This window comes from Pseudophryne corroboree, chromosome 9 (genome assembly GCF_028390025.1).
Source record: "Pseudophryne corroboree isolate aPseCor3 chromosome 9, aPseCor3.hap2, whole genome shotgun sequence".
In the NCBI taxonomy this organism is placed as follows: Eukaryota; Metazoa; Chordata; class Amphibia; order Anura; family Myobatrachidae; genus Pseudophryne; species Pseudophryne corroboree.
Window position 1 is genome coordinate 18,720,729 of NC_086452.1, and position 27,505 is coordinate 18,748,233.

Consider the following 27,505-nt stretch of genomic DNA (forward strand, 5'->3'; position numbering starts at 1 on the left):
GAGAATGGATGTGACAGGCAGAGTGACAGGATGTCAGGAGGAGAATGAATGTGACCGGGAGAGTGACAGGATGTCAGGAGGAGAATGGATGTGACAGGGAAAGTGACAGGATGTCAGGAGGAGAATGGATGTGACAGGGAGAATGACAGGATGTCAGGAGGAGAATGGATGTGACAGGTAGAGTGACAGGATGTCAGAAGAATCGATGTGACAGAGAGAGTGACAGGATGTCAGGAGGAGAATGGATGTGACAGGGAGAGTGACAGGATGTCAGGAGGAGAATGGATGTGACAGGGAGAGTGACAGGATGTCAGGAGGAGAATGAATGTGACAGGGAGAGTGACAGGATGTCAGGAGGAGAATGGATGTGACAGGGAAAGTGACAGGATGTCAGGAGGAGAATGGATGTGACAGGGAGAATGACAGGATGTCAGGAGGAGAATGGATGTGACAGGTAGAGTGACAGGATGTCAGAAGAATCGATGTGACAGAGAGAGTGACAGGATGTCAGGAGGAGAATAGATGTGACAGGGAGAGTGACAGAATGTCAGGAGGAGAATCGATGTGACAGGGAGAGTGACAGGATGTCAGGAGGAGAATGGATGTGACAGGGAAAGTGACAGGATGTCAGGAGGAGAATGGATGTGACAGGGAGAGTGACAGGATGTCAGGCGGAGAATGAATGTGACAGGTAGAGTGACAGGATGTCAGGCGGAGAATGAATGTGACAGGCAGAGTAACAGGATGTCAGGAGGAGAATGGATGTGACAGTGAGCGTGACAGGATGTCAGGAGGAGAATGGATGTGACAGGGAGAGTGACAGGGAGAGTGACAGGATGTATGGAGTAGAGGGGATGTGACAGGGATAGTGACAGGATGTCAGTAGGAGAATGGATGTGACAGTGAGAGTGACAGGATGTCAGGAGGAGAATGGATGTGACAGGGAGAGTGACAGGATGTCAGGAGGAGAATGGATGTGACAGGGAGAGTGACAATGGATGTGACAGGGAGGGTGACAGGATGTCAGGAGGAGAATGGATGTGACAGGGACAGTGACAGAATGTCAGGAGGAGAATGGATGTGACAGGCAGAGTGACAGGATGTATGGAGTAGAAGGGATGTGACAGGGAGAGTGACAGGATGTCAGTAGGAGAATGGATGTGACAGTGAGAGTGACAGGATGTCAGGAGGAGAATGGATGTGACAGGGAGAGTGACAGGATGTCAGGAGGAGAATGAATGTGACAGGGAGAGTGACAGGATGTCAGGAGGAGAATGGATGTGACAGTGAGAGTGACAGGATGTCAGGAGGAGAATGGATGTGACAGGGAGGGTGACAGGATGTCAGGAGGAGAATGAATGTGACAGGGAGAGTGACAGGATGTCAGGAGAAGAATGAATGTGACAGGGAGAGTGACAGGATGTCAGGAGAAGAATGGATGTGACAGGGAGAGTGACAGGATGTCAGGAGGAGAATGGATGTAACAGGGAGAGTGACAAGATGTCAGGAGGAGAATGGATGTGACAGGGAGAATGACAGGATGTCAGGAGGAGAATGGATGTGACAGGGAGGGTGACAGGATGTCAGGAAGAGAATGGATGTGACAGAGAGAGTGACAGGATGTCAGGAGGAGAATGGGTGTGACAGGGAGAGTGACAGGATGTCAGGAGGAGAATGGATGTGCCAGGGAGGGTGACAGTATGTCAGGGGGAGAATGGATGTGACAGGGAGAGTGACAGGATGTCAGGAGGAGAATAGATGTGACAGGGAGAGTGACAGGTTGTCAGGAGGAGAATGGATGTGACAGTGAGAGTGACAGGATGTCTGGAGGAGAATGGATGTGACAGTGAGAGTGACAGGATGTCAGGAGGAGAGGAGATGTGACAGGGAGAGTGACAGGATGTCAGGAGGAGAATGGATGTGACAGGGAGAGTGACAGGATGTCAGGAGAAGAATGGATGTGACAGGGAGAGTGACAGGATGTCAGGAGGAGAATGGATGTAACAGGGAGAGTGACAACATGTCAGGAGGAGAATGGATGTGACAGGGAGAATGACAGGATGTCAGGAGGAGAATGGATGTGACAGGGAGGGTGACAGGATGTCAGGAAGAGAATGGATGTGACAGAGAGAGTGACAGGATGTCAGGAGGAGAATGGGTGTGACAGGGAGAGTGACAGGATGTCTGGAGTAGAGGGGATGTGACAGGGAGAGTGACAGGATGCCAGTTGAAGAATGGATGTGACAGGGAAAGTGACAGGATGTCAGGAGGAGAATGGATGTGACAGGGAGAGTGACAGGATGTCAGGAGGAGAATGGATGTGACAGGGAGAATGACAGGATGTCAGAAGGAGAATGGATGTGACAGGCAGAGTGACAGGATGTCAGGAGGAGAATGGATGTGACAGGGAGAGTGACAGGATGTCAGGAGGAGAATGGATGTGACAGGGAGAGTGACAGGATATCAGGAGGAGAATGGATGTGACAGGGAGAGTGACAGGATGTCAGGAGGAGAATGGATGTGACAGGGAGAGTGACAGGATGTCAGGAGGAGAATGGATGTGACAGGGAGAGTGACAGGATGTCAGGAGGAGAATGGATGTGATAGGGAAAGTGACAGGATGTCAGGAGGAGAATGGATGTGACAGGGAGAATGACAGGATGTCAGGAGGAGAATGGATGTGACAGGTAGAGTGACAGGATGTCAGAAGATTCGATGTGACAGAGAGAGTGACAGGATGTCAGGAGGAGAATAGATGTGACAGGGAGAGTGACAGAATGTCAGGAGGAGAATAGATATGACAGGGAGAGTGACAGGATGTCAGGGGGAGAATGGATGTGACAGGCAGAGTGACAGAATGTCAGGAGGAGAATAGATGTGACAGGGAGAGTGACAGGATGTCAGGGGGAGAATGGATGTGACAGGGAGAGTGACAGGATGTCAGGAGGAGAATGGATGTGATAGGGAAAGTGACAGGATGTCAGGAGGAGAATGGATGTGACAGGGAGAATGACAGGATGTCAGGAGGAGAATGGATGTGACAGGCAGAGTGACAGGATGTCAGGAGGAGAATGGATGTGACAGGGAGAGTGACAGGATGTCAGGAGGAGAATGGATGTGACAGGGAGAGTGACAGGATGTCAGGAGGAGAATGGATGTGACAGGGAGAGTGACAGGATGTCAGGAGGAGAATGGATGTGACAGGGAGAGTGACAGGATGTCAGGAGGAGAATGGATGTGACAGGGAAAGTGACAGGATGTCAGGAGGAGAATGGATGTGACAGGGAGAGTGACAGGATGTCAGGAGGAGAAAGGATGGGACAGGGAGAATGACAGGATGTCAGGAGGAGAATGGATGTGACAGGTAGAGTGACAGGATGTCAGAAGAATCGATGTGACAGAGATAACGACAGGATGTCAGGAGGAGAATAGATGTGACAGGGAGAGTGACAGGATGCCAGGGGGAGAATGGATGTGACAGGGAGAGTGACAGGATGTCAGGAAGAGAATGGATGTGACATGCAGAGTGACAGGATGTCAGGAGGAGAATGGATGTGACAGGGAGAGTGACAGGATGTCAGGGGGAGAATGGATGTGACAGGGAGAGTGACAGGATGTCAGGAGGAGAATGGATGTGACAGGCAGAGTGACAGGATGTCAGGAGGAGAATGAATGTGACCGGGAGAGTGACAGGATGTCAGGAGGAGAATGGATGTGACAGGGAAAGTGACAGGATGTCAGGAGGAGAATGGATGTGACAGGGAGAATGACAGGATGTCAGGAGGAGAATGGATGTGACAGGTAGAGTGACAGGATGTCAGAAGAATCGATGTGACAGAGAGAGTGACAGGATGTCAGGAGGAGAATGGATGTGACAGGGAGAGTGACAGGATGTCAGGAGGAGAATGGATGTGACAGGGAGAGTGACAGGATGTCAGGAGGAGAATGAATGTGACAGGGAGAGTGACAGGATGTCAGGAGGAGAATGGATGTGACAGGGAAAGTGACAGGATGTCAGGAGGAGAATGGATGTGACAGGGAGAATGACAGGATGTCAGGAGGAGAATGGATGTGACAGGTAGAGTGACAGGATGTCAGAAGAATCGATGTGACAGAGAGAGTGACAGGATGTCAGGAGGAGAATAGATGTGACAGGGAGAGTGACAGAATGTCAGGAGGAGAATCGATGTGACAGGGAGAGTGACAGGATGTCAGGAGGAGAATGGATGTGACAGGGAAAGTGACAGGATGTCAGGAGGAGAATGGATGTGACAGGGAGAGTGACAGGATGTCAGGCGGAGAATGAATGTGACAGGTAGAGTGACAGGATGTCAGGCGGAGAATGAATGTGACAGGCAGAGTAACAGGATGTCAGGAGGAGAATGGATGTGACAGTGAGCGTGACAGGATGTCAGGAGGAGAATGGATGTGACAGGGAGAGTGACAGGGAGAGTGACAGGATGTATGGAGTAGAGGGGATGTGACAGGGATAGTGACAGGATGTCAGTAGGAGAATGGATGTGACAGTGAGAGTGACAGGATGTCAGGAGGAGAATGGATGTGACAGGGAGAGTGACAGGATGTCAGGAGGAGAATGGATGTGACAGGGAGAGTGACAATGGATGTGACAGGGAGGGTGACAGGATGTCAGGAGGAGAATGGATGTGACAGGGACAGTGACAGAATGTCAGGAGGAGAATGGATGTGACAGGCAGAGTGACAGGATGTATGGAGTAGAAGGGATGTGACAGGGAGAGTGACAGGATGTCAGTAGGAGAATGGATGTGACAGTGAGAGTGACAGGATGTCAGGAGGAGAATGGATGTGACAGGGAGAGTGACAGGATGTCAGGAGGAGAATGAATGTGACAGGGAGAGTGACAGGATGTCAGGAGGAGAATGGATGTGACAGTGAGAGTGACAGGATGTCAGGAGGAGAATGGATGTGACAGGGAGGGTGACAGGATGTCAGGAGGAGAATGAATGTGACAGGGAGAGTGACAGGATGTCAGGAGAAGAATGAATGTGACAGGGAGAGTGACAGGATGTCAGGAGAAGAATGGATGTGACAGGGAGAGTGACAGGATGTCAGGAGGAGAATGGATGTAACAGGGAGAGTGACAAGATGTCAGGAGGAGAATGGATGTGACAGGGAGAATGACAGGATGTCAGGAGGAGAATGGATGTGACAGGGAGGGTGACAGGATGTCAGGAAGAGAATGGATGTGACAGAGAGAGTGACAGGATGTCAGGAGGAGAATGGGTGTGACAGGGAGAGTGACAGGATGTCAGGAGGAGAATGGATGTGCCAGGGAGGGTGACAGTATGTCAGGGGGAGAATGGATGTGACAGGGAGAGTGACAGGATGTCAGGAGGAGAATAGATGTGACAGGGAGAGTGACAGGTTGTCAGGAGGAGAATGGATGTGACAGTGAGAGTGACAGGATGTCTGGAGGAGAATGGATGTGACAGTGAGAGTGACAGGATGTCAGGAGGAGAGGAGATGTGACAGGGAGAGTGACAGGATGTCAGGAGGAGAATGGATGTGACAGGGAGAGTGACAGGATGTCAGGAGAAGAATGGATGTGACAGGGAGAGTGACAGGATGTCAGGAGGAGAATGGATGTAACAGGGAGAGTGACAACATGTCAGGAGGAGAATGGATGTGACAGGGAGAATGACAGGATGTCAGGAGGAGAATGGATGTGACAGGGAGGGTGACAGGATGTCAGGAAGAGAATGGATGTGACAGAGAGAGTGACAGGATGTCAGGAGGAGAATGGGTGTGACAGGGAGAGTGACAGGATGTCTGGAGTAGAGGGGATGTGACAGGGAGAGTGACAGGATGCCAGTTGAAGAATGGATGTGACAGGGAAAGTGACAGGATGTCAGGAGGAGAATGGATGTGACAGGGAGAGTGACAGGATGTCAGGAGGAGAATGGATGTGACAGGGAGAATGACAGGATGTCAGAAGGAGAATGGATGTGACAGGCAGAGTGACAGGATGTCAGGAGGAGAATGGATGTGACAGGGAGAGTGACAGGATGTCAGGAGGAGAATGGATGTGACAGGGAGAGTGACAGGATATCAGGAGGAGAATGGATGTGACAGGGAGAGTGACAGGATGTCAGGAGGAGAATGGATGTGACAGGGAGAGTGACAGGATATCAGGAGGAGAATAGATGTGACAGGGAGAGTGACAGGATGTCAGGAGGAGAATGGATGTGACAGGGAGAGTGACAGGATATCAGGAGGAGAATGGATGTGACAGGGAGAGTGACAGGATGTCAGGTGGAGAATGGATGTGACAGGGAGAGTGACAGGATGTCAGGAGGAGAATGGATGTGACAGGGAGAGTGACAGGATGTCAGGAGGAGAATGGATGTGACAGTGAGAGTGACAGGATGTCAGGTGGAGAATGGATGTGACAGGGAGAGTGACAGGATATCAGGAGGAGAATGGATGTGACAGGGAGAGTGACAGGATGTCAGGTGGAGAATGGATGTGACAGGGAGAGTGACAGGATGTCAGGTGGAGAATGGATGTGACAGGGAGAGTGACAGGATGTCAGGAGGAGAATGGATGTGACAGGGAGAGTGACAGGATATCAGGAGGAGAATGGATGTGACAGGGAGAGTGACAGGATGTCAGGTGGAGAATGGATGTGACAGGGAGAGTGACAGGATGTCAGGAGGAGAATGGATGTGACAGGGAGAGTGACAGGATGTCAGGAGGAGAATGGGTGTGACAGGGAGAGTGACAGGATGTCAGTTGGAGAATGGATGTGACAGGGAAAGTGACAGGATATCAGGAGGAGAATGGATGTGACAGGGAGAGTGACAGGATGTCAGGTGGAGAATGGATGTGACAGGGAGAGTGACAGGATGTCAGGTGGAGAATGGATGTGACAGGGAGAGTGACAGGATGTCAGGAGGAGAATGGATGTGACAGGGAGAGTGACAGGATATCAGGAGGAGAATGGATGTGACAGGGAGAGTGACAGGATGTCAGGTGGAGAATGGATGTGACAGGGAGAGTGACAGGATGTCAGGAGGAGAATGGATGTGACAGGGAGAGTGACAGGATGTCAGGAGGAGAATGGGTGTGACAGGGAGAGTGACAGGATGTCAGTTGGAGAATGGATGTGACAGGGAAAGTGACAGGATATCAGGAGGAGAATTGAGTTGGATATTGGAAGAAGCAGGGAGTGATAGGAGGCTCATATCAATGAATCTGTTAAGAATTAAATGCACATACATAGGAACAGTTAATTCATCCAATTTTTAGACTGTTACTTTTAATTTATTGTGTGTGTTTCCTTACAGGACAGAAGGAGCAGCAGCAGCAGTAGTGAAGTAAGTGACTTCCAAGGTGTGAATAACGGGGGTGATTCCGAGTTGTTCGCTTGTTAATTTTTTTTTCGCTACGGAGCGATTAGTCGCAAACTGCGCATGCGCAATGTATGCAACGCACCTGCGCCAAGTAAATTAGCTCAAAAGTTTGGTATTTTACTCACGGCGTAACAACGTTTTTTCATTGTTCTGGTGATCGTAGTGTGATTGACAGGAAGTGGGTGTTTTTGGGCGGAAACTGGCCGTTTTCTGGGAGTGTGCGGAAAAACGCAGGCGTGCCAGGATAAAACGCGGGAGTGTCTGGAGAAACGAGGGAGTGTCTGGGCGAACGCTGGGTGTGTTTGTGACGTCAAACCAGGAACGAAACTGACTGAACTGATCGGCATCTGTGAGTAGGTCTGGAGCTACTCAGAAATTGCTAAGAAATTTCTATTCGCAATTCTGCTCATTTTTCGTTCGCTATTCTGCTAAACTAAGATACACTTCCAGTAGGCGGCGGCTTAGCGTGTGCAATGCTGCTAAAAGCAGCTAGCGAGCGAACAACTCGGAATCACCCCCAACATTCAAGGTAAAAACCATTATTTGCAATGTACATGGCTTTCAACTGCAGGATGGACATGACCCTGTGTAATTTCCACCTAAAGTCCACAGTTAGCAACTAAATTTACAAACTGGTTTGCAGACTCTTTAAGAGTTTAATTTGTTTCTTAAATTTCCCTTTTCCCATACACCTGCCGAGGTTGTTCCTTCTGCAACCAGTGTTGTCAGTTCCCCTCCCACATGAACTTCTCATTCACATAAGTGACATTTCTTTTATGAGCCACGGCTGTGGCTCATTCCTGTTTTGCATTTCGGTTAGGTATTTTATGTTATACTTCTGTTTAGGTTCCCCGTGGGTGTCATGGGGTGCTTGGAGCTCTCCCTTAAGGAGAGGATACTGTTATGAACCACAGGTAGTGGTTCATTCCTATTTTATGTTTATAGTTCTCTTGCAGACCAGGATTTCCCTTTGCTCTGGTTTAGAAGATTATTATTTGCTGTCAGTGGTGAGTCTGTGTAATTGCAGCCTGTTTCCATGTGGGTGGTCTCACCTGTCTGCTAATTGCATCTTGTCAGTTTGGAGTCATGCAACAGGGCAGCTGCATGACATAATTAATTAGGCCTCTCTGTTATATGCTGGCTCAGTGCAATTCACAGATGCTGGTGATATTTCTAGGTTTCCAGTCTTCCAGAGTGTTTGAGTTCTGAGCTTGTTCCTGCCAATTCCTGAACTCCTGTCTAGCAGTGTCTGACTAGCTGCTTCCTGTGTCGATTCCTGTGTCAGTTCCCGTGTCCTGCCGTGAAGCGTTCCTGTCCTGAGGTCCTGTGGCTTTGCCTGTGCCTGGTCGAGTTTCTGGCTTCTTAGTGTCCACCGGTCTGTCGTTTGGGATTCTGCCTGTCCTCCAGTTCTGAGAGTCTGTGTCGGCAGCATTGGGGGTTCCTGTCCGTTTGCCAGTATTTGTACCGGTTCCATGAGTAGCGGCTCTGCCGCGTCCGTCGGCCTAGGCCGCTGTATTCCTTGGTTATTTCTGTCACTGGTGTTTTGCAGAGGGTTCTGCTTATGCTGTCACCGCCGGTACACAAAAGTATTGTGTTGGCGTGTGGTCAGCATTTCCTTTGTTGTTCTTTTCCTTTGGCGGGAAGCCGCACATACATTTAGTTTTAGGCTAGTTAGTAGCCCCTGGCTTTGGTTGTTTCAGTTAGAGGTCCCCTTGTTATTACCCTGTCTCAGTTCACGCTTTGTCTCTCTTTAAGACCTGAGGGGGCATCGGAGTTGGGCAGACCTAATCCGCCCTTCAAACGCGGCTGCCATGGGCCCAAGAAACCATAGTCCTGCAAGCGTGAATTGACAACACGGGTAAAACAACGGAGGTAGGGTGCCAGGGGCTATTCCCGTTCCATTTCACCAAATCCAGTATTACGTCCTGGTGCTCTGGACTCACTTCATAACATCTCCCTTGTTCTGAGCACCAGGAACCTAACATTATCACCAGCCAAATAACAAAAAAAGAAATAAATCTTTTTTCTTTTTTGGCCCAGTCCAGTGTCTAGTCTAGAATCCAGTCCGGTGTTTAGAATCCAGTCCTGTCTAGAATTCAGTGTGCAGAATCCAGTCCGGTGTTTAGAAATCCAGTCCAGTCTAGAACTCAGTGTGTAGAATCCAGTCCGGTATTTAAAAAAGTCCAGTCTTGTTTTGTCTAGTTTAAAAATTCAGTCTTGCATTGTCTAGTCTTGCATTGTCTAGTCTTGCATTGTCTAGTCTTGCCTTGTCTAGTCTTGCCTTGTCTAGTCTTGCCTTGTCTTGTCTTGTCTAGTTTTAAATCCTCCTATGTCTACTATGCAAGCCCTGCAGGCATCTCTCTCAGCCCTGAACTCTGCTTTCAGTGCTTTGAAACCTGAGCGACTAGAAGTTTTGCAGCAATCCTTAAAGCAACTGCAAAACCTTCTGACTAAAATCTTGCTCATCTTGCCAGAAGTCGTTGAGAGTACATCTATCTCTAAAGAGACTCTTGTTCACAGTATGATGACAAGAGAATCCTCTGGTTTAATTGAAGAGAAAAGGTTTAAAAGTTTTCTGCGGCCCAGGCTCTCAGAAGAGGAGCGTCTGCATCGCAGAAACTTAAACTTATGCCTATATTGTGGGGGTTTAGGCCACTATCTGCAGACCTGTGAGTTGCGCAAGCCAAAGTGTGGTGACAAGTCCTGCCCTCTGGCCAAGTTGAGTCAGGATACAAGACCTACTCCTGTCTCTACTGTGGCAGAGGTACTTGTCACACAACCCACACTAAAAAGCTCTCTGTCCTATAATTGGGGTCCTTGGGCAAGGGAGCCCCATTATAGATTCAGGAATCAAAAGAGAATGTTTCTCTCCTCTCTTGATTTTCCTGTTCAAGCAGAGTTGCACACCCCTGGAGTGGTGCCCGATGCCCAGGGTCCTGGAGTGGTGCCCGATGCCCAGGGTCCTGGAGTGGTGCCCGATGCCCAGGGTCCTGGAGTGGTGCCCGATGCCCAGAGTCCTGGAGTGGTGCCCGATGCCCAGGGTCCTGGAGTGGTGCCCGATGCCCAGGGTCCTGGAGTGGTGCCCGATGTCCAGAGTGCTGGAGCGGTACCCGATGTCCAGAGTGCTGGAGCGGTACCCAATGCCCAGAGTGCTGGAGCGGTACCCGATGCCCAGAGTGCTGGAGCGGTACCCAATGCCCAGAGTGCTGGAGCGGTACCCGATGCCCAGAGTGCTGGAGCGGTACCCGATGCCCAGAGTGCTGGAGCGGTACCCGATGCCCAGAGTGCTGGAGCGGTACCCGATGCTCTAGGTTATAGAGGGACATCAAATTTTATAGCTCAGGTGTCCATACCAGAAGGGTCTCAGAAGCTGTTACCCCAGGTAGGGACTTGAAAAGTGCAACCCCAGAAAGGGTATCTGAAACCATAGTTCTAGAAGGAAACTCGAGAAGTAAAACCCCAGAAGGGATCTTTGAAGTAATATCCCCAAGTGGGGTCTCGAGAGACGCAGCCTCAAAGAAGGGTCTAGAGGTCGCTTCCCCAGGAAAGAACTTAAGAGGCATAGCATTTGTGGAGGTTCTGAAGGTTATAGCTTCAGCAAAAGTCCCGGAAGTCATAGTCCCGGGAGAAGTTTCGATAATTATCGACTCAGAGAGGGAGGCCAATGGCTCAGTCCCAGTGAGGGAAGCCGATGGCTCGGTCCCAGTGAGGGAGGCCGATGGCTCGGTCCCAGTGGGGGAGGCCGACGGCTCGGTCCCAGTTAAAGAATCCGAGGTGCTGACCCCAGCGGGGTTCCTGAAAGTCACTGCCCCGGGTGGGGTTCAGAAAGTCACTGCCCCGGGTGGGGTTCAGAAAGTCACTGCCTCGGGTGGGGTTCAGAAAGTCACTGCCCCGGGTGGGGTTCAGAAAGTCACTGCCCCGGGTGGGGTTCAGAAAGTCGCTACCCCGGGTGGGGTTCAGAAAGTCACTGCCCCGGGTGGGGTTCAGAAAGTCACTGCCCCAGGTGGGGTTCAGAGAGTCTCAGCCTCGAGTAAGGTCAATAGTGACCAGGTCCTAGCAAAGCACTCTAGTCAGTCAGATGGGAAGGAAACAGATCCTGACTCTGTTTATATCGCAACATCCATAATCTTTGATGGGGACTTAGTCCAATTTCTTGCGCTTTACAAACACTATTACATCATTATGTTGTCTAGACCATTTCAGTGGCGCACCCAGGGGGGGTTTCCGAGCACCCAGAAACCTCCTTCCACTAAAAAAAAATTATTATTAATGGCTGTCTAGCGTCCTCTGCAGCCTGCTGTCTTCCTGGTGGCACTTGTAAGTGCAATAAAAGTTTACTTTATTTTAATTATAGTACATGTATATCCATGTGCATACAAATATACACATGTATATGCATACATACATACATACATATAAACACACACACACCCACATATGATATATATACATGTGTATATATATGTGTACTGTATGTATGTATATATATATATATATATGTGTGTATGCATGTTTAATATGCTATGTATATGTGTATGTGTGTGTGTGTGTGTGTGTGTGTGTGTGTATATATATATATATATACACATGGTATATATATATGTAGATATGTGTATATATATATATATATATATATACACACACACACACACACAGACACACTAGTTTTACGGAGCCATCATATACTGGGTCACCTCAGTCCCCACCCCCGTGATTGGCTCCACCCAGTTCTGGGAAAAAAAACCATGCAAATCCTGCGTTTGCCACTGCATTTCTGGGCATCACTTCGGAGAACCTTGTGCTCTATCTGATTTATTCCTTTAGAGGAGAGCCTTTTGAGTTGGCGACCAGCCTAATGAAAGCTGAAGATCCCATTCTTCAGGATCCCCCAGCATTCAGTGATGCAATTATTAAAAGATATGGTTCCAAAGAAATTGGTTCAGGTTTCTCTAGGTCACTCATCTTGTCTGCTGAGAGTTCACCGGATACTGTAGACTTGGCACAAGAGTCTCAGCCCGTTGTTTTGACTGCAGGATGTGCTTTTCTCTCTTCTTCTAATAATAGTACTTTGCCTGAAAGTTCAGTTCCCAAGGGTAAGAAACCCATTTCTGATTTGAACGCAGCCTTACTGGGTGGTACCATCAGTTCAGACAATGTTTGGGGAATTACCTTGGTCAGACCTAAAGAGCTTTGTAAAAAGAAGAAGAAGAAGAAGAAAAATAAATAATTTTTGACTCTTGCCTTGATATATATAAAAAAAAAAAGATTTTTTTTTTCTCCTTGTCTTGTGTCCAGTGGCCACCGTCAAGGGGAGGGCACTGTTACAAGCTGTTGTTACAGCTTGTTTCTGTTTTCTTGTCTGTTAGACCAGTGTGTCAGGTTTTTTTTTTTTGTATCCCTTGTTTTGGATAGTCTGAATTTTGGGGTCCTTTGACCCCTCCTCAAGGGGGGGGTACTGTTATGAGCCACGGCTGTGGCTCATTCCTGTTTTGCATTTCGGTTAGGTATTTTATGTTATACTTCTGTTTAGGTTCCCCGTGGGTGTCATGGGGTGCTTGGAGCTCTCCCTTAAGGAGAGGATACTGTTATGAACCACAGGTAGTGGTTCATTCCTATTTTATGTTTATAGTTCTCTTGCAGGCCAGGATTTCCCTTTGCTCTGGTTTAGAAGATTATTATTTGCTGTCAGTGGTGAGTCTGTGTAATTGCAGCCTGTTTCCATGTGGGTGGTCTCACCTGTCTGCTAATTGCATCTTGTCAGTTTGGAGTCATGCAACAGGGCAGCTGCACGACATAATTAATTAGGCCTCTCTGTTATATGCTGGCTCAGTGCAATTCACAGATGCTGGTGATATTTCTAGGTTTCCAGTCTTCCAGAGTGTTTGAGTTCTGAGCTTGTTCCTGCCAATTCCTGAACTCCTGTCTAGCAGTGTCTGACTAGCTGCTTCCTGTGTCGATTCCTGTGTCAGTTCCCGTGTCCTGCCGTGAAGCGTTCCTGTCCTGAGGTCCTGTGGCTTTGCCTGTGCCTGGTCGAGTTTCTGGCTTCTTGGTGTCCACCGGTCTGTCGTTTGGGATTCTGCCTGTCCTCCAGTTCTGAGAGTCTGTGTCGGCAGCATTGGGGGTTCCTGTCCGTTTGCCAGTATTTGTGCCGGTTCCGTGAGTAGCGGCTCTGCCGCGTCCATCGGCCTAGGCCACTGTATTCCTTGGTTATTTCTGTCACTGGTGTTTTGCAGAGGGTTCTGCTTATGCTGTCACCGCCGGTACACAAAAGTATTGTGTCGGCGTGTGGTCAGCATTTCCTTTGTTGTTCTTTTCCTTTGGCGGCAAGCCGCACATACATTTAGTTTTAGGCTAGTTAGTAGCCCCTGGCTTTGGTTGTTTCAGTTAGAGGGCCCCTTGTTATTACCCTGTCTCAGTTCACACTTTGTCTCTCTTTAGGACCTGAGGGGGCATTGGAGTTGGGCAGACCTAATCCGCCCTTCAAACGCGGCTACCATGGGCCCAAGAAACCATAGTCCTGCAAGCGTGAATTGACAACACGGGTAAAACAACAGAGGTAGGGTGCCAGGGGCTATTCCCGTTCCATTTCACCAAATCCAGTATTACGTCCTGGTGCTCTGGACTCACTTCATAACATCTCCCTTATTCTGAGCACCAGGAACCTAACAATTTCCAGGAGGAGCGCTGACAACACTCGTATTTAATGGATTCACTGGATCCCAACTACGTAATGTTATGGATTACTGTTTAGAGGATTTTCCAGTTTTGGTGGTTACCCTTTCCTGCACAGAAATGCCGGTATCTACTTTTTAGGTGGAAACAATACTTTTAAAATGGCAATTTTAATAGATCATAACTTATATTATTATTATTATTATTATTATTATTAATATTATTACAATGTATTAATCTTTTATATGCTGCAGTGAGAATTAACAATTCTGCACCAATAAAATGAAATAACATAGGAAAACAAACACAAAGAGACAGAGATGGTCCGGGAGAGAGAAGGAGAGTGAAGTGGGAAGGAGAGTGGGTAGGTGGCCAGAGGTGCAGTCTAATGAGTTATGTGGGGGGCTGATAGACTTTCATGAGGTGAGTGGTAAGGGCCCCTATAAAAGACTAGCAGTGCCCATCAATGCCGAGTGATTATTCATTTTATTCAGTGATACATTTTTTGTTTAGTTCATGCGTCTGTCTTAATATCATCTAGTTACTTATCTCCTATATAAAAGCCCTATTCTGTGACCTTGTGATTCATTTGCTAACACTGGGCGGAGTCAACAGTGGGCGGAGTTATTCAAATGAGTCACAGAGATCTGGCCAAATCTACAGGAGACTAGGAGCAGAAGCAGATAGCATGGACATTGGGCATGTCACAGACAGGGCTGCATACCTCCCAGCTTTCTGCAGGAGCTTTCTCCAGGCAGAAGGAGGGAAACACACTCAGCGAAAAGGGGGCGTGGCTTCACGGGAGGGTCCCCATTTTCGTCAGTGAGGGGGCATGCCCAGCGCTCTGTGAGCTGCTGGCATGCCCCCAGGGGCTGATTATGAGTCCGGGGGGCCCAGGGCACTTGAGACAGGGGAGCCCTATCTCATTGCTGTGCCTGCTGGGGGTTGGGGGCGTGGCCTAATCGCGGCCCGCGCGGCCACGCCCCCTTATGCAAATTCCGATTTTTGTTTTTATTTTTTTATGGGATTTTGGCCCCTCAGTTAGGGCTAAATCCAGAGGAGGTGGTCGCTCCCCCCTACACACCCGCACAGGGAGAAGAAAGCAGGGAGACTGCTGCCTCCCTGCAACACCACAGACCTGCCAATATGCAGCAGCGTGTGCTGACTGTAGCACAATGCTGCCACTGTTGCTGGCAGGACGGGGGGGGGGGAGCTTCTGAGCTGGGACAGAGCTACTCCAGCCGGGGGGGCCTCTAAAACTGTGGGGCCAACGGTACGTATCCCCCCCCCCTTAATCCGGCTCTGCTGCTGGAACCCCCCATTAATCCGTACCCCCTGATGCCCCCTCTCCCTCTGTCTCCACTATTCACCGCTGCTCTGCTAAGCAGAACAGCGAGTACAGGAGCTTTCCAACTGCCCCCCCCCACCGCAGGACACTGCGACCCGCGGGTGGGACAGCGGGACAGACCCCAAAAAATGGGACTGTCCCGCGAAAATCGGGACATTTGGGAGGTATGGGGGTGTGTGAGGGGTATGTCGTACAGACAGACGGGCACCGGCTCACTGTGTGCTTGACCCCCCACATCGGCATACTCAGCAGGGTCTCTTTGGTGCGGAGGAGCGTCACTTTCTGACACACTCCACGCTTCTTAGCTGCAGTTTAGTGAGGCACCTGCCGCTGTGCAGGTTCCATACTGCCTCTGTTATCTCCAGCCCCGGCAACCCCACCGCTAGCTGCAGCGCTGCCACCCGCAGTGGAGTGCGCCCAGCTCATTCACACACTTTAGCTGGCGGGTAGCGCTGCAGAAATCCAAGCTGCTTGCAGGCTCTGACCCACTCCTCCCTCCAGTCGCAGCGTCTCCTGGGAGCTAACCAGTCACTCCCAGTCTCCCCTTACCACAGTGCCCGGAAGCCGTGAGGTCCGCGCCACGTGCATGCTATGAACCCCTCCTCCCTCCAGCCGCAGCATCTCCTGGGGGCTAACCAGTCATTTCCAGTCTCACCTTACCACAGTGCCCGGCAGCTGCGCGAGGTCTGCGGTGTGTGACTGAGGAGGGGGGGAGGGATGCGGACTGGCAGAGAAAGCAGGACTCTAGCCTGAGAGAGTCAGCCATGCCAAGTCTCCAGCAGCAGCAGATCCCAACAGGTTGGAATGGAACAGCAGCAGCCAGCAGCAGTGACTCCGGTAAGACACATCTGTCTGTCACCACTGTTTTGTCCCTAATACCAATCTCTCCCGTGCCCTGTGTTCTGTCATGTCCCTGGCCTTGCCCTGCCACCCTTATTCTGGCCCTTTCACCCTTATCCTGGCCCTGTCACCCTTATGCTGGCCCTGTTACCCCTATCCTGGCCCTGTCACCCCTGTGCTTGCCCTGTGAATCCTATACTGGCCCTGTCACCCCTGTCATGGTCCTGCCGCCCCTACCCTGGCCCTGTCACCCCTATCCTGTCCCTATCATTTCTGTCCTGGCCCTGTCACCCCTGTCCTGGCCCCGTCACCCCTGTCCTGGCCCCGTCACCCCTGTCCTGGCCCCGTCACCCCTGTCCTGGCCCCGTCACCCCTATACTGGCACCGTCACCCCTGTCCTGGCCCCGTCAACCCTGTACTGACCCTGTCACCCCTGTCCTGGCCCTGTTACTGCATACCCTCCAACTACCTTTTATGGCATGTACAGTACCCGCAGCGCCTCCAGACCTCTCCCCAATGCACCACACCTCCGCACCTTCCCCTCCACCACATGCGGCACTCCACCCCTCCCCCACATGCTGTGCCTCCCTACACCACCCGTGGCTCCCACTCCTCCACCCCTTCACCACCCACAGCACCTCCAGGCCCCTTCCACCATTCACCCCCCTTATACGTCTCCCCCCACACCTGCCCCCCTCCACCCGCAGCATCTGCAGACACCCTCCTCCATCAGCGGTCCCCCCCTCACCCACCCCTCCCCCACCAATGGCACCCCTGCACCTGCCCCTCCACCACCTGCAGCACCTCCGGACCTCCTTTTCCATCCGCCGCAACACCCGTACCTGCCCCTACCCTACCCATGGTGCCTGCGGTCCCCTACCCAACCCCCGGCACACCCGTCCCTTCCCATCCCACAGCACCTCCGGAACCCTTCACCCATCCACAACATCCCCACACCTGCCCCTCTCCCACCCGTGGCACCCCTGCCCCTCCCCCACCTGCGGTGCCTCCGGACCCCTCCCCCATTTGCATCCCCCACTCCTCTGCCCCTCCCCCACGCGCAGCACCTCCCGAACCATCCCCATCCGGGCCCCACCCCCACTTCTGCCTCCCCTCCACCCGCAGCATCTACAGACACCATCCGCAGTCCCCCCCGCACCCGCTACATTCTGTACATCGTGCCCTGCAGGTGCTGTTCACGCCGTCGCAAGGGGCTGCGCCTCCTTCACCATCGCACGCCCTTTCATTGTGTAATATTTAACCACTAACAAAGGAATGCAGGTAATACTCCATATAATACAAATATTAAACCCCAGAAAGGCATGCAAGGGTTAAGGGGGCGTAGCCCCTTGCGACGGTGTGAAGAGCGCCCGTAGGGCGCGATGAAGCACCTAGTTTGAGTAATATTTGCTTTAGCAATGAAATACCATTGAAAAATAAAAACAGATATCTTAACGAAAGTGCAATGATGTTGTATTATGAATATTCTTAAAGATCGCATGGACATGTCCGACGCATAAGAAGCCGGCGCGCACAATGCCCGCGAGACCGGGTGTGCTATAGACGTAGAACTGAGTTTGTCTCACTTGCACAGTTTTTTTTTGTCTTGGGTTTGGTGGTGGTAGTGACATGGCAGCAATTTACGCATGCATAGGCGGATTCAGGGGGGGGGGACAATTAGGAAAACAGTATACAAAGAAGATGTGTCGGTACTGGGGAGGGAGGGGGCACCTGCCCGAGTCAGCAGCACTGCAGTCAGGGGCATGCAGACGACGGGCAAATGGTATTAGTTTCCTCTGCACACTGCACCCCACGACACTGACTGGTGCCCCTTTGCCCCGCCCTCTCCTGTACTGGCGCACCTTTGATTCATATCCTATGTTACTTGGAGGATCTAAAGGAACATTTCAGTTTAAACCCGATTTAAAATCGGTTCAGTAGTTCTCAAGTTTTTCGCATACATACATACATACAAATTAACTATTTTATATATACAAGATAGATAGATAGATAGATAGATAGATAGATAGATAGATAGATAGATAGATAGATAATATAGATAAAGAATATAGATAAAGAGAGATGTGTATGTGTGTGTCTACGTATTTGTTGTATATGTGTGGTGTGTGAATTCTACTTTTGGGCACAAGATGTCCTCACACCTTTTATTTTATTTTTTAATATTGTGTGCTAATTAGCCAATTAACATTCAAGCGAGGTGATTCATAGCCTATGTTAGTTGAAGGATCTACAAGAACATTTCAGTGAAAGCCCCATCAAATTCGGCTCAGTAGTTCTCCTGTTTACCTGGCACATACATACATAAAACATTTTTTTTATATGTTGTATACTGGTGCTGATAGAGAAAGGTGGTGAGTACCAAAGCAGTGGGGCAGCACGGGAGAAATCCTGAATGTGCAAGTGAGAGGACGTGACCGGAGCTGAGGCGAGGTGGCAGTAAGTGAAGACCAGAGAAGGCCAGGAGGGCGTGTAGACAGGCTGGAGATGTAGGAGGGGGTGGTGGAGCTATTGTGGGCTCTTTTGAAGCACTAGGCAGCTACTGTATATCTTATTATAATCTTGGATTTCCACTAAATTACAGCAAGCAATCAGTGAAATATTAAACCTCTTGGAAATCTTAATATTAATCAGTTTTTTCTGAAAAATAAAAAAAATTCCATTCTTGTAACTACAGTATCAGCAGAATTATCCAGCCGCAGCTCAGCCCAGGTTTGTTCTGCTGGTGAAAGCGATCATGAGTAATGGCCAGCATCAAGGTTACCAAACCACGGCCTACTCTCATCCAGTCAAGTCTCGGGCACAGATGGTCACAGCTTCCGTGGATGAAAAGAGTTCTTGGAAGACATGTTTTGATGCATCGATATCTGGACACCGCAAAGCCTCGGTAAGGAACGTAAGCCTGTCTCAGAGATGGAAGCAGTTCGTACAGTAACTGGGTTTTTGTAGAACGGTCTCTGTCGCTGCTGCCTCCCTGACCCCAAACGGAAAAATAAAGAGTAGGTTTTCAGTGTGTACTGTACATGCTTTCCTGCATCTTTTCTAAATAAATTGGGTTTTTTTTGCATCCTTCTGTTCTTAGCATGCCGTTATAGCATCAGGAGGAATTTATAAACCTTATACGAAGTGTCATGTGTGCAAATCACAAATCCATCCACCTCTAAGCCCAATGTGCATTTGTGTTACTGTATATGTGTGTGACCTCACAACACAGAGTCTTCACTGCACCTTTGCAAATGATCTTTATGCTATATTAATCTTACAGGCAGTAGTCAGATGGGGTGAAAATTGCAAAGACTACAGATTGGCAGCTGGAGTATCTACGGGGCGACTTGCTGGGTCTCCGGCGGTGCAGCTGTCCTGGCAGTGGAAAAGGCTGCCAACTTGGTTGAAAAGTGCAGTTGAGAGGTATTTCTATAATTTCTGCACTTTACACGGAGGAAGAAGATGCCGCCAGGAAGGGAATTACTGTAACATATCTTCTCATCACCATAGTGTCATGACGTTTGTCCCGGGTGTAGCATACACACTGGGGATTTCAGAGACACGCCACAAGAATTCACCTCGCCAAGTCACTCTTAGAGTGGCCGCCCCCTCCACAGAAACGCTGGACGCTGTCCTGAAGACGCCAGAGGTAAGTGGTCCTCCATATGACCATGCTGAAGGATACTGTATGCTCAAATGGTGACTTGGCTAAAAGGAAGAAAACAAGAAGTGACAGCACTCTATACTGAGACACAAAGTTACACTTCAGTTGTGTTATTATTATATACATTAGCACTATTTCCCTAGAGAAGCCAAAGCTGTCCTGGTCCTTTGAGATGAGAGGACTTATGGGTTTATGTTCCGGGTGTTCCTATCTGTGTCGGCTGAGACACGCGGGGTCTGGGACACTGGGAGGTGATCTGATTGGATCCCTCTTAGTGAACTGTGCAATAAGAAGCCTATAGGCTTCAGTTGGTAACACCATCTTCAGATGAAGCTATAATACCTCTGGATTGTATCGCAGTTTGGAGCTTGGTGCACGTGCGAAAAATGTCCAAACCTCGTAAAGCAGCATTATCGGAGGTTTGACCACAAAATGACCCTCGATGCATCCCCACCGATGTCTGATTATTTATTTTAATCCATTCTAGAATTTTGTTGAAATTATGTAAATGAATATGTTTAAAATTACTAACTGTACTTATGCACAATACGGCTACAGCTAGATAAAGGTAGAAGTCCAAAAGCAGATTCCTTGCCTGTATAGGAAAGAAACACCAGAGCTTCCTTGATTTCAATGATGGAAATACATGGCTCAGACCAGTGGCAGCTCCTACTGTACCTTTATCTTCCAGTGAGTCTGGCCAAAGTCATGTGATACTAAATAGGGGCATGATGTTGCGCCTGTTTTCCTAACTCTGGGGATTGTGCCCAGCACTCCCAGAGAAGCTGGGCTGCCCCCAGAGACGGAACTGCCGGCTTCTACTCAGTGACGAGCCGGGCTCTGCATGATAACGTCACTCTTCAGCACCCAACTCCCACTCACTGAGGAGGAGCCGCCATTTTGGTCTGATCCCCTCAGAGGGTGACTCCCGGGTGCGGTCCGCAATCCCCTAGTGATGCCACTGACTCAGACTGAAGACATGTACGCTCTGTATAGTATTTCAAATATACGTTAGTATTACTTTATACAGTGCATTTTATACCCAGAGGTCACCTGGTTTGACAGTCCTGCTGCACCATGGTATATGTAGTCCTCCTTATACACCCCAATATTTCCCATAACTGTGAGCAGATAACTCCATCCTTTTCCCTCTTTCCTCAGCTGACGTTCTATAAGCAGGCCATTCCTATCCCAATGGATCTTTCACTAGGTGCTCACTGGCTACAAAATGTTCAACTTATCCAACTCACCAGTCTTCCAGAAACATCATCGATGGTCAGAAGAACTCAAGAAGGTGAAGACTCTTCAGTTCCTAAAATGATATTTAATGATGTAAGGCTTGTGGAAACTCATAGGCATTGGCCTCCCAACCAGTGTCCCAGAACACATTAATAATGTGCATTGTGGTGTCTATATAGTCATGAATGACCCCCAGAGGGCCTGATTTATGTTTGTAAGTAAAGCACATTTTCAAGCAAAACCATGTTGCACTGCAGGTGGGAGATTTTTATTGCAGGATAGAAACTGGTAAAGAGCGTTATGTCAGGGTTGTCGGCAAACCAAAAAAGCACACTAATGAGCAAAACCTTGTTTTACTGCAGGTGGGGCAGATGTAACATGTGCAGAGAGAGTTAGATTTAGGTGGGTTATATTGTTTCTGTGCAGGGTAAATACTGGCTGCTTTATTTTTACACTGCAATTTAGATTTCAGTTTGAACACGCCCCACCCAAATCTACCTCTCTCTGCACATATTACATCTGCCCCACCTGCAGTGCAACATGGGTTTGCCCAGTTGCTTGCTAATTTGCTTTACTTACAAACATGAATTTTCCTGTTTGTCAGTGCTATAATGCAAAAAAATGCATGGAACTTTGTATCTGGAACAAGTCATGTTGCCGTGCAAGGGGAACTAAAGCATTTATATTTCTCTAACGTCCTAGTGGATGCTGGGGACTCCGTAAGGACCATGGGGAATAGACGGGCTCCGCAGGAGACATGGGCACTTTAAGAAAGAATTTAGATTCTGGTGTGCTCTGGCTCCTCCCTCTATGTCCCTCCTCCAGACCTCAGTTTTGAATCTGTGCCCGGACGAGCTGGGTGCTGTTCAGTGAGCTCTCCTGAGCTTGCTGTGAGAAAGTATTTTGTTAGGTTTTTTATTTTCAGGGAGCTCTGCTGGCAACAGACTCCCTGCATCGTGGGACAGAGGGGAGAGAAGCAGCCCTACTCTCTGAAGCTAGGTCCTGCTTCTTAGGCTACTGGACACCATTAGCTCCAGAGGGATCGTACACAGGATCTCACCCTCGTCGTCCGATCCCAGAGCCGCGCCGCCGTCCCCCTCGCAGAGCCGGAAGACAGAAGCCGGGTGAGTATGAGAAGCAAGAAGACTTCGAAATCGGCGGCAGAAGACTCCGTTCTTCACTGAGCTAACGCACAGCACTGCAGCTGTGCGCCATTGCTCCCACACACCTCACATACTCCGGTCACTGTAAGGGTGCAGGGCGCAGGGGGGGGGGGGGGGGGCCCTGGGCAGCATATGGACCTCTTTTGGCAAAAGTACACATATATACAGTTGGGCACTGTATATATGTATGAGCCCCCGCCAAGAAAATGTATATTTAAGCGGGACAGAAGGCCGCCGTCGAGGGGGCAGAGCTTCTTCCTCAGCACTCACCTGCGCCATTTTTTCTCCACAGCTCCGCTGAGAGGAAGCTCCCCAGGCTCTCCCCTGCAGATACACGGTAGAAAAGGGTAAAAAGAGAGGGGGGGGCACATAATTAATTAGGCGCAAAAATCTATATAAACAGCAGCTACAGGGTTAACATTAAGTTACTGTGTTATTCCTGGGTTTATAGCACTGGGGTGTGTGCTGGCATACTCTCTCTCTGTCTCTCCAAAGGGCCTTGTGGGAGAATTGTCTTCAGATGAGCATTCCCTGAGTGTGTGGTGTGTCGGTACGTGTGTGTCGACATGTCTGAGGTAAAAGGCTCCCCTAAGGAGGTGATGGAGCAAATGTGTGTGTGAGTGGTGTCTCCGTCGACAACGCCGACACCTATTTGGATCATACTTGCCTACTCTCCCGGAATGGCCGGGAGGCTCCCGAAAATCGGGTAACCCTCCCTGCCCCCCGTAAGAGCAGGCAAGTCTCCCGATTCGTGGGGTCCCCCCTGCCAGTCCGCCTACTTAATGTGTAAAGTGGGCGGTCCGGGCAGTTGATGACTCGATTCTTGCTGAATCGCGTCATCATAGCCACGCCCCCTGCAGTGTAATGCCGGTGATCGCGGCATTACAGAGCGGGGGCGTGGCTTAAAGAGGCATCATCATGACCCACCCTTGCTCCGCCCCCGTTCCACCCTTTCTCCGCCCCCGTCCCGCCTCCGGCCCACCCCCTCCTCGACGTCACAGCCTCCCCTGCCCGCCCTCTGAGCCGACCTGGCTGCTCTCTCCCGCAGAGAGCAGCCAGAATGTAGGTAAGTATGGTTTGGATATGTGAAATTAAGTGCTAAGAAAAATTTATTGCACAAAAGATTAGAGAACAGACAGGGAATCTACCCATGTCTGTCCCTATGTCACAGAGACCTTCAGAGTCTCACAACGCTCACTATCCAAAATAATAGACACTGATATCGACACAGAGTTTGACTCCAGTGTCGACTACAATAATGCAAAGTTACAGCCAAAATGGCAGGAAAGTATTCAATATATGATTATTGTAATAAAAGATGATTTGCATATCACTGATGACTCATCTGTCCCTGACACAAGGGTACACATGTTTAAGGGGAAGAAAGCTGAGGTAAATTTCCCTCCTCTCATGATGAAAAAGAGCGGGAATCTCCAGACAAGAGACTGCAGTTTCCCACAAAGAATTCTCAGGGAGTATCCTTTCCCTACTAGGACCAGGATACGATGGGAATCTTCCCCTAGGGCAGGCTTTTTCAACCAGTGTGCCAGGGCACACTAGTGTGCCGCGACCAGTTGCAAGGTGTGCCGCGGAGCCAGAGCAGCTTCCTGCACCGTCAGAGTGAACTGTTGGCCCAGGCTCTTCTTAGAGGATCAGTCGTGCTGCGGCCATGACTTATGCCTTGAAAACAATGTGATATCATAGGTCACAGCCGCCGCGTCTCACCACCCAGCCAGCCCACCCGCCTGCATACACATCTTCCAGTTCCCGCCTGCATACACATCTTCCAGTTCCCGCCTGCATACACAGCTTTCCTTGCCCACCCACATCCACACCTGCCCGACCGCCCGCTGCTCAGTATTCGCAGCACTCCACTATGAACAACCCCTGCCACTGAGGACAGGGAGGAGGACAGCTGACCGGTAGGGGCTAATATTTGGTATGTTATTTCTCCTGTGGGGAACAATAGGATTTCAAAAGGATTTATGTGGGAGAATAGAATTTATGGATTTATGGGGGGAACAATGTGAATAATTCATGTGGGGAGCAATAGGATTTATGTGGGGAGCAATGTGATTGTTTTTTCTGTGTAGGCCAATGTGTTTTTTTCTGTGAGGAACTGATGGTGTGCCTTGGCAATTTTAAAATGTTGTTCGGTGTGCCGCGAGTAAAAAAAGGTTGAAAATCACTGCCCTAGGGTGTCACGTTTGCCAAAAAGGTAGCGCTGACTTAACAGCTATCCTCAGGGATCCTGCAGATAGCATGTAGTAAAAGTACTTTGAAGTCCATTTACACACTTTCTGGTACACTACTCAGAGACTGGCGATTGTGTCGGCATGGCTTTACAGCGCTGTAGCAGCGTGGACAGATACCTTATCAGCAGAGATTGAGACCCTAGTATGTATATATATATATATATATATATATATATATATATATATATATATATATATATATATATATACAGGTTGAGTATCCCTTATCCAAAATGCTTGGGACCAGAGGTTTTTGGATATCGGATTTTTCCGTATTTTGGAATAATTGCATACCATAATGAGATATCATGGTGATGGGACCTAAATCTAAGCACAGAATGCATTTATGTTTCATATACACCTTATACACACAGACTGAAGGTCTTATAATACAATATTTATAATACCTTTGTGTATTAAACAAAGTTTGTGTACATTGAGTCATCAAAAAACAAAGATTTCACTATCTCACTCTCGCTCAAAAAAGTCCGTATTTCGGAATATTCCGTATTTCGGAATATTTGGATATGGGATACTCAACCTGTATATATATATATATATATATATATATATATATATGTATATATATATAGATATATCTCCTATATAATAGCCCAGATCTGTGACTTTGTGATTCATTTGCTAACGCTGGGCGGAGTCACAACAGTGAGCGGAGTTAGTCAAATGAGTCACAGATCAGGCCAAATCTACAGGAGACTAGGAGCAGAAGCAGATAGTATGGGCATGGCACAGGCAGGGGTGCATACCTCCCAGCTTTCTTCAGGAGCTTTCTCCAGGCAGAAGGAGGGACACACACTCGGCGAAAAGGGGGCGTGGCTTCACGGGAGGGCCCCGTTTTCGTCAATGAGGGGGCATGCCCAGCTGCTGGCATGCCCCCAGGGGCTGATTATGAGTCCGGGGGGGCCAGGGCACTTGAGACAGGGGAGCCCTATCTCATTGCTGTGCCTGCTGTGGGTTGGGGCGTGACCTAATCGCGGGACGCGAGGCCACGCCCCTTCCGCAAATTCCGTTTTTTTTTGTTGTTTTTTTTTTTGTTAATGGAATTTTGGCCCCTCAGCTAGGGGTAAATACAGAGGAGGTGGTCGCTCCCACCTACACACCCGCACAGGCAGAAGAAAGCAGGGAGACTGCTGCCTCCCTGCAACACCACAGACCTGCCAACACGCAGCAGCGTGTGCTGACTGTAGCACAATGCTGCCGCTGTTGCTGGCAGGACGGGGGGGGGACTTCTGAGCTGGGACAGAGTTACTCGAGCCGGGGGGCCCCCTAAAACTGTGGGGTCAACGGTACGTACCCCCTGCCCCCCCCTTAATCCGGCTCTGCTGCTGGAACCCCCCCTTAATCCATACCCCCTGATGCCCCCTCTCCCTCTGTCTCCACTATTCACCGCTGCTCTGCTAAGCAGAACAGCGAGTACAGGAGCTTTCCAACTGACCCCCCCCCCCCCGTTACCGCGGGACACTGCGACCCGCGGGTGGGACAGCGGGACAGACCCTAAAAAATGGGACTGTCCCGCGAAAATCAGGACATTTGGGAGGTATGGGGGTGTGTGAGGGGGTATGCCGTACAGACAGACGGGCACCGGCTCACTGTGTGCTTGACCCCCCCCTCTGGCGCGGAGGAGCGTCACTTTCTGGCACACTCCACGCTTCTTAGCTGCAGTTTTGTGGGGCACCTGCCGCTGTGCAGGTTCCGTACTGCCTCTGTTATCTCCAGCCCCGGCAACCCCACCGCTAGCTGCAGCGCTGCCACCCACAGTGAGGTGCGCCCAGCTCCTTCACACACTTTAGCCGGCGGGTAACGCTGTAGAAGTCCGAGCTGCTTGCAGGCTCCGACCCCCTCCTCCCTCCAGCCGCAGCATCTCCTGGGGGCTAACCAGTCACTCCCAGTCTCCCCTTACCACAGTGCCCGGCAGCTGCGCGAGGTCTGCGGTGTGTGACTGAGGAGGGGGGGAGGGATGCGGACGGGCAGAGGAAACAGGACTCCAGCCTAAGAGAGTCAGCCATGCCAAGTCTCCAGAAGCAGCAGATCCCAACAGGTTGGAATGGAACAGCAGCAGCCAGCAGCAGTGACTCCGGTAATACACATCTGTCTGTCACCACTGTTCTGTCCCTAATACCAATCTCTCCCGTGCCCTGTGTTCTGTCATGTCCCTGTCACCCCTGGCCTTGCCCTGTCACCCCTGGCCTTGCCCTGTCACCCCTAGCCTTGCCCTGTCACCCTTATCCTGGCCCTTTCACCCTTATCCTGGCCCTGTCACCCTTATCCTGGCCCTTTCACCCTTATCCTGGCCCTTTCACTCTTATGCAGGCCCTGTCACCCTTATGCTGGCCCTGTTACCCTTATGCTGGCCCTGTTACCCCTATCCTGGCCCTGTTACCCCTGTGCTTGCCCTGTCAACCCTATACTGGCCCTGTCACCCCTGTCCTGTTCCTGCCACCCCTACCCTGGCCTGTCACCCCTATCCTGTCCCTGTCATTTCTGTCCAGGCCCCGTCGCCCCTGTCCTGGCCCCGTCACCCCTTTTCTGACCCTGTCACCCCTGTCCTGGCCCCTTCAACCCTGTTCTGACCCTGTCACCCCTGTCCAGGCCCTGTTACTGCATACCCTCCAACTACCTTTTTGGCAGGTACAGTACCCGCAGCGCCTCCAGACCTCTCCCCAATGCACCACACCTCCGCACCTTCCCCTCCACCCCTCCCCCACACGCTGTGCCTCCAGACCCCCTACACCACCCGCGGCTCCCACTCCTCCGCCCCTTCACCACCCACAGCACCTCCAGGCCCCCTCCACCATCTACCCCCTTTATATGTCTCCCCCCACACCTGCCCCCCTCCACCCGCAGCATCTGCAGACACCCTCCTCCATCCGCGGTCCCCCCCTCACCCGCCCCTCCCCCACCAATGGCAC

At 50.2% G+C, this 27,505-nt stretch overlaps 1 protein-coding gene across 1 annotated transcript in view; it reads left to right on the forward strand.

Annotated features, from left to right (window-relative positions):
* The window catches only part of LOC134957578 (vitellogenin-1-like), a 215,095-nt gene that overhangs the window by 156,262 nt on the left and 31,328 nt on the right, over window positions 1-27,505 (forward strand). Inside the window, exons 25-29 of the mRNA XM_063939575.1 lie at window positions 7,326-7,355; window positions 18,947-19,156; window positions 19,535-19,677; window positions 19,765-19,903; window positions 21,080-21,212. Of these exons, the coding sequence (XP_063795645.1) occupies window positions 7,326-7,355; window positions 18,947-19,156; window positions 19,535-19,677; window positions 19,765-19,903; window positions 21,080-21,212 (655 nt within the window). The remainder of the gene's footprint in view (window positions 1-7,325; window positions 7,356-18,946; window positions 19,157-19,534; window positions 19,678-19,764; window positions 19,904-21,079; window positions 21,213-27,505) is intronic.